This window comes from Lolium rigidum, chromosome 4 (genome assembly GCF_022539505.1).
Source record: "Lolium rigidum isolate FL_2022 chromosome 4, APGP_CSIRO_Lrig_0.1, whole genome shotgun sequence".
NCBI lineage: Eukaryota > Viridiplantae > Streptophyta > Magnoliopsida > Poales > Poaceae > Lolium > Lolium rigidum.
Genome location: NC_061511.1, coordinates 52030386 through 52042119, shown reverse-complemented (window position 1 = coordinate 52042119; position 11734 = coordinate 52030386). Strand labels below are relative to the sequence as shown.

Here is an 11734-nt window from a genome sequence, read left to right as displayed (position 1 = left end):
TAAGTATCAAGATAATATACACATGTAAAATATTATTTTAATTTTAAAAACTTTTAAATGGTATTTTTCAAGTTTTGAATAAATGGTTGCGCCTACACCCATGTTCCACTGGCTATTTCTTTAATTATTTTTTTGCCTGGCACATTGGTAATGAATCATCAAACAAACTATTGGGTGCAGTACACAATTTTTCATCTAATAATATATAAAAGGTAAATTCCTAGAGAAGTTTAGCAGCATCTACTTTTCAGTGTACCGGCAGAAAAGAAGCTAACTAGGGTGCCAGTCAAAGATTCATAGTATTTATTATCTACCGATGGCATGTGTCGTCCGTTTGAAAAAAGAGACCGCATCGACTGAAAATTCCTCAAGGAAGATCAAAGAATTCAGGAGCAACGTTTGGACAATGGGGAACAAATTTAACAGAGGTGAGATCATGGTGCATGTGGGGTATAACTAGCACACTAGTTGATGGCACTTCTCACCAACGGTTGTTTTTGTGGTGATACAGCAAGTGGGGGGTAAAGAAACCACAGAGATAATGCCAGGTTAATCAGGATTAGGGCCAAAGCAACCCCAAAAGAAGAAAGAAAGGTGATCCTCCTCCTTATCACCACCTTTCCGCCGTCTTTTTTATTCATCTCGCGCCTTATCACCAAGCCACTTGGCCTTTCTATCCCTCTACCTTTTGTTCCAACTTGCATGACCTGTGGGGATATGCTATGGCTAGTAATGGAATAGAATTGTGCTGGACTGTAAACCTCTCAAAATGCAGACGTCCAGCGGGTTCTCTCTCCCATTGATTATCTGAAATCACTGATAGATACATTTTCTTTTGTACCCGTCGCGATTTTTCAGCACTCGTGGGTCGGCCCCGGTGTAGATATGATCACGCATTGGTCAATCCGCATTTGAGATCAAAAAAATTAGTAACTGTACCAGATGGGATTTGAACAGGTTATTGGAGGAATGGAAAGGTGGATGTGATTAAAAAGTTGAAAGAGACCTGCACGAATGGCAGGCATGGTGATGGCCTGATGGAATCCCTTCTAGCTAGCTCGATCCCTTCACAGCTGGCCTCCTGATCTGAGCATCTTTTGATCTAGCAAAGTTGCTTGCTTGACTTGAGTTGGGGCTAGGGTTCTATCAGTAGATTCCCATGCATTTTTTTTTCTGAGATGCATGGATTCCCATGCAATTGCGTGATGGTATCTTGGAATATATATTTTCTGGTGCAGATGATTGATCGATCTCTACTTGCATATGTACAGCTGTATTCATGCTCTTTTCCATTGATCTATATGTGTACATCAAGTTTTTGCAACAAAATCTTCAGATAGTTTGTATTGTATAGTATTGTAGATTAGTCTCTTACACATGTGTACAAGGGTTGCAGTCATGTCGCTGATATAATCTCAAACTCAATTTCTACTTATATTTACATGCATGCATGAGAATTTAGACAGATTACAAAGTAGTGCAACGCAGTACAAGTACAACTAATTAAGAACAAGGGCATGTTACAGTAGCGCGCGTAAATTTAAGCACTGTCAATTCAGAGCGTCTTGATAGATGGTGTTGTAGTACTCCTGATCGTCGATCCTCCACAGCGAGTAATCCGCGCAGGACTCCCACACCGGCGACGACGGCGTCGGCTCCACAGCGGCAGCAACGGCGACGTGGCCCGAACCGCCCCAGCTCATCATCATATCGGGGTAGACCTCCGCTGCCGCGATCTCGTTCCACAGCTGATCCATCTCCACGGTGGTGCAGTACAGCACCGCCTTCTTCTCGCTCGCCGACGCCGACGTGCTGGCCTCCTCGTCGGTCTCGTCTTGGACCATGCTGGTACTTTCCTGCAGCACGTCAGTGGTGGTCGTCACCGAGGACGACGTCGTGGCCGTAGCGGAGGCCGAGCAGATCGTCGCGGACGTGGACGAGGAGGACGGAGAGGAGGCGGCTGTACCCTTCTTCTTGGTCTTCTCCTCCTGGGCCATCTTCCTTATGTGTGTCCGCCAGTAGTTCTTGATCTCGTTGTCAGTGCGTCCGGGGAGCTTCCTGGCGATGCGCGACCACCGCGAGCCCCACTGGGCGTGGAGGTTGAGGATGAGGCGCTCCTCTTCTGCGGTGATGCGGCCGCGCTTGAGGCCCGGATGCAGGTAGTTCACCCACCGGAGGCGGCAGCTCTTGCCGGTGCGCCGGAGACCTGCACATCAAGCACAGCCGAGAAGAGACGCCGGAGGGGAGGCGGAGGAGGAGAGAGATTGGTTAATGGAGTTCCCCGAGCTCAGGTTCGATCGATCACCCGCCACCGCGCAAACCTGAGACCTGAGCTAAGAAATCCCAACGGCGTTCGCCGAGCAAGCGCACGAACCATACCAGTTGGGCGTCCTCCTGCTCCGTCCACGGCCCCTTCCGGGTTGTCGCCATAGCCCCGCCGGCGCTGCTGTTGTTGCACATGCCTGGTTGATGTATATATATCCTCGTCGGTCTTGGGCGCTTCTCGGACTCCGGTCAATCACCTCGACGACGACGAAGCTTGTTTACTGTCTTGTTCTTTTGCCTGAGGTGGTAATGGAGCTACCCTGTGAGTTAACCACCTGGGTTATATATAGAGCTAGCTATAGCAAGGTGAGGTGAGTGAGTGGTAGCTAGCCATAGGCTATAATCTAGTACCAGCTACTAGTGCGACGTTGTGCTCGGTGATGTCAGCCGGTGCACCGTGGTGGATCCAGGACAGGTATGCACCACTCATTGGAGCACAATATGAAGGATGTTAATTAGTGCGTGCATGCCTCGTGACACTATTTCTACCTGTCAATCCTTTGTCGTATCCGATGATGACTTGATTAGCCATGCCTGCCTCAGGTCTTCAACCTGATACTCTCTCTTCACTAATGTAAGATTCTTTATACATTTTAAAGTGAATTAGATGCAGACTAAACTAAGTGAATCACACACAAAAAAGTAAAACTAGATACAAACCAAAATGAGTGAATCTACAAAAAGCTAAAAAGGTCTTACATTAGTGAACAAAGGGAGTAATTACAATCTTGCATACCTGAAATTGTGCCCAAAAGAATTTTATGGCATGCACAAGATAATGACATGACTTGAAAGTAGAAACTAGTATTCTTGGAATGAAGATTGATTCGCATTAACTCAGTACTAAGCAACATCCTACTGTATATGATATCATTTTTCCAACTTCTAAAAGAAGTCTTAAAATGATTAAATTGCTTTTGATCAAAATTCTTTTGGCAAGGTGATAGTGAGAAAAAAAAATATTGATTAGCAAAGTGGAGTGTGGTTTGCCTCCCTAAAGATCAACGTAGGCTTGGGATTCATGACCTTGAGGTCAACAACATGGCCTCCTTGCTAAATAGATTTTCAAACTTCTTTATGAAGATGGGTGAGTGTCTCTAGCAGATACCCCATCCAGCCGAACCGCATATGGGGTTAACCACATCAGGATTTGTCTACGAGAAAGTATCGACGCATAGCATATCACGCATAACTGTACCACATAACATATGCGGTACAATTATACGGGATCTGTTACGCCGCGACACTTGGTATAAAACAAATCAGGGTTTTGAACACAATTATGGTTTAAGAACTTGGCATCACAATATCCAAAATTAAAACCCACATAGTTTGAAATAACAACAATGTTTCAAACACATACATAGTCCCGACAAGGTAGCATACGATGCACACGGAAGTTTGGTTAGAAAATTATGGCGGATCAAACCGGAGAAAGAAGGAGGACAATTGCCCCCACCGCCAACATCATCACCATCACCACCATTGTTTTCCGAAGCAGCACCAGCAACAATAAGTAGCAGCAGCATCCTCTCTTCTTGCTTTCTTTGCTTCAACGATCTCGGCCCTCCTTATCTCCCACAATTCTTTGGTGAGAGCATCCATAATAGTTGGATCCGCCATCATCACCCCTTTATCCTCTTTTTCTTCCTCAAGCCAGATCCTTTTGTCTTCAAGAAGGAAAACGATGCCCACCAGCGGAGGGTGGTTGCCTCTCCTCTTGGGCTTGGTGTGACTACGGTCGCCATGTCCAGATCCACCATACCCGAGTACAATCCCTACCTATGTTGCTTGAAAGACCATGGTGTTACCTCTACCAGCTAGAGGACGTCAAAGAACGCCGGACCAGCGCTGCCTAGCACCATGACTGAGCCCTACTTCCACAGAAGCTCCAGAGTTTACGTCCAGCGCGCTCTCCAAGAAAATTGTGAGCAGCACTCGGAGATGCCTCGCCGCCGCTATCCTCAAAGGGTATGCAGGCTTGCCCGCCAACCTACTAAAGGGGCAGCGAGTGGGAAGGGAGGGAGGATGTAGGGGTGCTCTGACGGCTAGGGTTGGTCACCTCCCAATAAGATATAATTACTTGAATAGACAATAGTCCAAATATAGCTAGCAAGAAAACAACCAACGGTTGACTTGAACCGTCTTAATTGATGGAAGTCGTGAGTGCAAAATATCTGCCCGGTGTTGCCCATTACAGGATGAAATGTAATGGTTCGACCTGATTCTTCACGTCTTCTAGCCCATCTTTATTTTTTTTGCGAATTCAGAGAGCTTTATTGATTAACTGATAGGGGGACACCAAATCCATGTATCTTTACCAATTAACCAATTTCTTGACGCCGGGGTTGATCCTAAGGAGATACCACTTCCTCATGAATTTATCCTGAATCGGGACCTTTTGGCTCAACTTTATCCTAGTTTTACCGAAGGAGCAACCCTTTTTTCACCTTAAATTGGTCCAAATATGCAGAATTTCTGACTTTTCGCGGAGGACTAGATCCAGTAACCGATGCATGCATGTAATTTAATCTCCATGTTGCAATTCTTAAATATATCCTTGTGTTTTTCTTAAGAAAAATGATGGAAGAGAATTTGTTCTCTCCAATGATATAAACTACAAAGATCAATGCATCAGATATGAAAGATGCCCAAAAATAATTTACTCCACTTGCATCCACCTTTCCCAGCTAGCTTAGGCTTGGATAGTTCACGGCTACATCCAATCAGAATTCTACAGCTACCACTCACAGAAGAACAAAACCACAAAAGATACAGCTACGTGTTGCTAACTTCAGACTGCATCCATGAATCTTGCTATGCTCCATTTTGGTGCCTATGTGCTCTACACTAGCTTGCACTATTTTTTAAAGCAGACTCATGGAAAATAAGAACATCTACAAGTACTTTGTTGGGTAAATTAGATAATTCAATAAATGGCGCCCTCTGATTCATCACCTATATTCTAGGTTACAAGAGTAATATTAACTTCAGCTCGACACATGGAAAAAAGACAAATATCTGAATTTTTTTTCGATAATTGGCGCTTTATTACTTTTAGAAAACAATTACACCCGGCCTCTGCATAACCAGGATGCACACATCCATTTATAAGTCTTGAGACCAAAGTATGAAAACAATAAAAAGACATAATACATATCGAGTCGATCAAATGTAAAACGCCTAAGGTGTAGGTGGGGCTTCAATGCGTAGATTATGCTGTCACTCATGTAGGGAAAAAGTAACCCTCGCTGCAGCCCCCAATCGTGTATAAACCTCCGTAAATAGGTCGCGGTTCACCATTCGCTGAAAAGGTGACCACAAACGGAGAATACCGGTACATCTGTAGATAACCTGCAAGATAGAATAATTTTTATTGTTAAAAATCTTGTCATTTCTACATAGCCAAAGCGCCCAGATAACTGCGAGCGCCCCCACCCTAAGAAGCAATCTGAACCTTGAATCGATACCATGAAGCCAATTGCCAAAGACATTGGCCACACTAGTCGGAGGATAAAGGCTGGAAGCTACTTGGATGATTGACCATATAGATCTCGCATACCGACATTGGAAGAATAAGTGTTTGATAGTTTCGTCCTACTTCCATGCCATATTTTATCGTATTCTATTTATCTAGTATTGTAGATGTTGATAGGTTATCCTATAAATTTGGCAAAAATAATAATAAAAATGACTTTTTTGAAAAATTTAGTATACCTTATATATAAAGGAAAAGCATGAGTAGCTCTTATAACCCATGGTAAGCATCAGTGTGTAGTGCAAGGGCTTGGATATTATCTGAGAAAAGAAGAGCCAATTACTAATCCCCTTAGTGGTGCACCTTTCAGTCTTTGTACTAGTGGCATTCACCCAACATTATAACAAGAAAATAGTATAACCCACTATAGAATGTAATTTAACCATGTTTGTTCTTCTATTTGCTTCCTCCTTAATTTGGAAAGTACCGTAACAAAAAAGATGATTAGTTCAGGGAAACAACTTGTACTGCAATGCATGTGTATCTTTGGCCACAGTAATGTAGTCCTCCTAGAAAAGGTGAATCGATAGGATCGATGATTAATGTCGGCAGTGCAGACTACATGCAACATACGACAAGATCCAACATAGTTGCAGAGTTTTAACGTTGAACAAATTATCAATGGTAACTCGCTATAAACGGAGCATGGCCTTCCACTGAATTAATCCATCTTCCTGAGACAAACTCACATGATGCCAAACTTGAATTTTGATCTGTAGTGGATTAGGTGTACAAGCAAATCCACTAGCCATTCAATTAGTTCTCAACGGCTGTGTATACATATTCTCCTCTAAGATTCCAAAAGATCATGAAAAACATTTATTTTTTGATTAATATATATGTTCATGTATTTGCATTCTCCACATTCATTGTTTATTTATGAGTTTTTGAGAATCTCGGATACTAAACTACACTTCAAAGCTTAATCTCGTTGTTGAGATGGTTTGCATCCTTACATTTTCAGATTAAGGAAATGTATGTGTTACAGACTGGGTACCTGCAAAAAATCACTAAGAAATATGACAACTAATCATATGTACAAATACCAGAGGAATTTGTTTACGTGCTCTGTTTTTTGAGAAAACAATTTTTCTTTATTGATCAATTAACTAAAATACATCAGATGAAATAACATAAAATACTTGCAAGCAACAAAGATTTCTAATAAAACTTTAAAAAATCATCAAAGTTCATAGAAGTTGTCTCTAGCTCCTCCTTTTGCATCTTGGCATCCTCCAAGGCTCAAGTGAATAAACCGCAGAAAACCAAGAATGCGTAGGTTGCACTATCCTCAAAGGTTTTGAAGAACCTCTTGAATCACCCTCCCCCATAGGTGACTAACTAATATTGTTGAAAATGTGTTGTGGTCAGGGATGCACACCTTGCAAGGCAAGGTGTTAAACTGCTGATTAACCGACAAACTGCTTGAGAAGAACTTTGTGAAAGGGAGATTTATTACTAGCCACCGCTCCACCACTCCACCGCTCCTCGGATGCCCTCCACGCCGCCGGCCATTTTTCGCTCCTTCGCCGCCGCCTCTCCTTACCAAGCCCTCCAAAGTGCGGCGGAGGGCGAGGATTTCTTCCCCCAGCCGGTCGCGTAGGGGCTCGAGCTCTCGAGGCCCCTCTCAGCCTCGCGAGGCACCCCGTCAGGAAAGCGCTCTGGAGCTGGAGCTTCGTGAGAAGATGGTTCGCCGCTTCTTCCTCCTTTACATCATTCAAGCCTTGCCGGAGGAGCGTGACGCCATGTGTGAGCCTGTTGGGTTGCGACCTCAGATCCCACACGATCTACTGCGTCAAGTCCGGTACCTGGAGGCGAGGATCGCGGCGAGGGAGCGCGGTGGCGGTATCCCGCCGCCATGAGCCTCTCTGCCTCGTTCCTGGTCCAGGAGGGAAGGGGCGAGGTGCGCCATGCACTGTTCACCGGTGGAATCACACCCGGTGTGGGTTCCCAGGCGAGCCCGTACACTGTTCCCTCGCGGGTGGCGAGCAAACGGGGGGATCCGCTACTCCACCTTCACCTGGTAGCAGAGTCTCCTCGGTTTCTACTCCGCCATCGAGACACAGCTCCACCTCTCCAAGCTTCTCTCGGACGCTGGCGAAATTACTCCGACCTCTTCCACGTGCTGCTCTAGATCCCTCCACTGCCCTAAGCCCTTGCACGACATTATCCCCTCCGCAGATGCTGATTTGGGAAGGATCAGGCTCTCGAAAATCTAGGAAAGCAAGAGGAAATCTCCAACTGATAATCAGGTACATTGGTTCATTGATTCGTTCTTCTCAGAGGCGGGGTCAGATTGTGGGATTGGAGCGCAGGAAATTCAATCATAGATTCCGGTCCGTCGTAGAGTGCTCTATAAGCCCAAACATGCAATCTCAACTTCGTCTTCTACCTCTGTCAAGGCGGGAAGAGGCAGTCGCAGTTGGGCTCCCTTCAGAGTTGGTTCCATCGTCATCAGTGACTGTGGAGGATCTTCAATTGAAACTTCCCCTAGCCCTGGATCCATTAGGGAGGTCAGCCGTGTTTGCTTTCAGAGATGCCATTGCAGCGATGACCTTGCTAGCAATGAGGGAAGGATAAACCAACATTGGGAGGAAAATTGCAGACAGTATGGATGCAGAAAACGCAACAGAGCTCTGACAGTTGATCAGGGTTTTTCCAGCTGTGCGGGAAATTTGGACCGTGTCAGGTGTTGAGAAGAAGCTCACTTGTAAAGGTGACAAGGTTGACAACGACGCGAATAAGGCTTGGGGATATTTCTTTGGGCAGATATGGGAACCCAAGGACTCCCCTACCTTTAGGGTTCCCTCTCCCACCTCCTCGACGCCACCACAGTCCTTCCTCGTCTGGGTTAAGAAGGAGCTCGTCCAGAAGAACCTCTTCTCAGCCTCAGATTGTTTTCCTGTTTCATCAGAGGATGATTTATCTCAGTCAGCTCTGCAGGTTTGCCTGAGATTTCCTCCTTGGAACTCTTTATCAAATCTTTTGTTCTCTCATGTCGCTGAGATCTACAACATGTCGGAGAAGGGAAGAGGTTGTGGGAAAGGTACGGGAGGAGGTAATCGAGGAGGCCCATGATAACAGCAACAACCTCAACAACAGATGCATCCACCTCCTTATAGCTATGGTTTCCAGCCTCAGATGATTCCTCCTCCACGGGCTGGTTTTGGACCTTTTCCTCCTTACCAATTCCCTCCTCAGTGGCAACAATGTGGTGGTGGTTTCCCTCCTCAACAGATCTACCCCAACCAATTCTCTAGGCCATGGCAGCAGCCTGGGATGGCCTCAGTTCCTTGGCCACAACAGCAACAACATCAAGTTACTCAGAAGCAGTCTGGGGACAATAACAACCAGCAAGGGAAATCTCAGAGGAAACAATCCAAGGACAAGGAGGTCATCAAATCTGTAGGAGTTGATGGAAAATCTCGGGATGGAGGATCTATTGTCTCCATTGGTTCTGGATCCACAACTACTGGAAAAGCTGATCAGTATGCTGAGGTGATCTTCATAACTATGGTGAACCAGGACACCACAAGACTGCTTGTTCTCTACCGAAATCTTGTTCATTTGTGGTTCTCTCGCACATGAGGTGGATGCCTGCCCAGTCAAAAAACAGCCTCAGCAACTGGCCCAGTTTGTTGGGAGTGTTGCCTCTAGGCTTGGTTTTTATCACATTGAATTGCCCTTCCAAACCACTGCTAACCCTACTCCTGCTCACCACTACATTGCTCTGGTTTACATTGATCATGGAGAGGTGACTAAAGAGGAGCTCTATCAAGGGCTGGCAAAGATCTACAGAACTAACTGGCCTTGGCAGATTAGGATGCTAGATGAGTGGAATTACCTTTTCAAGTTCCCTCCACATCTCAATGTTGAAGAAATTGCTGGTTATCCAAGTTTTGGCCGGTTTGCCTAAAGAAGGAGTGTTTGTCAAAGTTCATGTTTGGAGTGGTGTCATGGACTACTATGCTGATTTGGAGGAGGTTTGGCTTCAGATCAGAGGTTTAAACCAGGAATGGTGCAAGTGGCCCACTCTCATGCAGTTTGTAACTGCTTTTGGCATTATAGTTGATGTTGATTGGTATGGTATGTTCAAAACCTTCTATGAGATTGTGAGGGTCAAGATCAAGTGTAGGGATCATAACATACTCCCTGCTTCCAGAATCTTTGAGGTCCAAGGAGTGCTCTTCCAAATCATATTTGTTGTTGAAGGCCCAACAAATGTGGTCAATCTTGAGTATAATGAAAACAACCTCCATCCACCTCACCCTGATCCCGATGACAATGCTGATGAGAAAGATTTAGAAGAAGGAAATCTGAAATATAATGATGTTATGGACACTAGGAATCATGCTTCTACCAATGCTGGTCAAACCTCTGCTGGAGGATCCTGCACTAACCTTGGTGCACCTCCTGCTGACAAGCAAAAGAACATCTCTGCCCTGTCTGAAAAAGTCCAAGAAGTAGCCCAGTTTTACATGAACTAAATAAGTGGTGCTTCACCTGGGCCTAGCAAGCTTAGACCCATCCCTGAGCCAGTGTCTGCAAATGATAAGGTCCTTGAATGGATTAGCCACATGTGTATCAATTTGCTTCAGGACATGGAGTTGTGTCATGAAGAAGATATCTTCTATGATAGTCAGATACAAGAGCTTTCTCAAATGGAGCTGACTAGCCAAACTGATATTGTCTCTCAACCAAAACAAATCAAGAAATGGGGTCCTGTTGCTGGTACAAGAAAAAGCTCTAGGCTGATTCATACTGAAGGGAAAATTGTCATGCAACTAGCTCAAGAACTAGCACAGAAGAAGACCCTGGAGAAAGTTGTGCCTGCTAGTTCAAAAGTTTCAGGTATATCTAACTCAAACCCTTTTGATGCTATTTCCCCTTATAAATTTCTTGATATTGCCAATATTGTGGGTATTGAAATATCTCTTGTAGATAAGAATTTTATTTCACCTGATGTAGTTAAACAAGCAGTTACCAATACTACTTCTATTTTTCACATGGAGGGTGCTAGTTATGATGAAAACTTCCCTGATGCTTTAGGTTGGTCTAGCATCAAGAAAAAAACTAGGCGGGGCAAGCACCCCATGAAAGATGGGTTCCAATGATTCTTTGCTTTTGGAACCTGATGACCCACAAGTATAGGGGATCGCAACAGTCTTCGAGGGAAGTATTACCCAATTTATTGATTCGACACAAGGGGAGACAAAGAATACTTGTAAGCCTTAACAGCGGAGTTGTCAATTCAGTGCACACTGGAAACGGACTTGCTCGCAAGAGTTTATCGATAGTAACGGTTTTATAGCGATGGAAATATTGAAATAACGAGCAGCGAGTGAAATAAAGACAGCGGTAGTGATTATAGTAAACAAGCAGGATTAAAATACTGTAGGCACGGGGACGGATTTAATGGGCGTTGCATGGATGAGAGAAACTCATGTAACAATCAAAGCATGGGCATTTGCGAGATAATAATAAAACGGTATCCAAGTACTAATCAATCAATAGGCATGTGTTCCATATTTAGTCGTACGTGCTCGCAATGAGAAACTTGCACAACATCTTTTGTCCTACCAGCCGGTGGCAGCCGGGCCTCTAGGGAAACTACTGGATATTAAGGTACTCCTTTTAATAGAGTACCGGAGCAAAGCATTAACACTCTGTGAATACATGTGATCCTCACATCGCTACCATCCCCTCCGGTTGTCCCGATTCTTGTCACTTCGGGGCCATTGGTTCCGGACAGCGACATGTGTATACAACTTGCAGGTAAGATCATAAACAACGAATATCTTCATGAATCAATAACATGTTCAGATCTGAGATCATGGCACTCGGGCCCTAGTGACAAGCATTAAGCATAAC

General features: G+C 44.6%; 1 protein-coding gene across 1 annotated transcript; it reads right to left on the bottom strand.

Moving 5' to 3' along the window:
* Positions 1-1405: 1405 nt before the first annotated feature.
* Positions 1406-2566, bottom strand: LOC124708111 (transcription factor MYB59-like). The gene is made up of 2 exons (XM_047239800.1): positions 2322-2566; positions 1406-2206 (listed from the first exon to the last, which is right to left on the bottom strand). Exons 1-2 carry the CDS (start codon positions 2458-2460, stop codon positions 1551-1553), a joined length of 795 nt encoding a protein of 264 aa, XP_047095756.1. The 5' UTR covers positions 2461-2566; the 3' UTR covers positions 1406-1550.
* Between the last annotated feature and the right edge of the window lie 9168 nt (positions 2567-11734).

Excerpts from the sequence above, each read along its gene's own strand:
- LOC124708111 (XM_047239800.1), bottom strand. The coding sequence starts at position 2,460 with ATGTGCAACAACAGCAGCGCCGGCGGGGCTATGGCGACAACCCGGAAG. Across the intron at positions 2,207-2,321 it reads TTTCTTAGCTCAGGTCTCAG|GTCTCCGGCGCACCGGCAAG; the intron begins GTTTGCGCGGTG and ends CTTGATGTGCAG.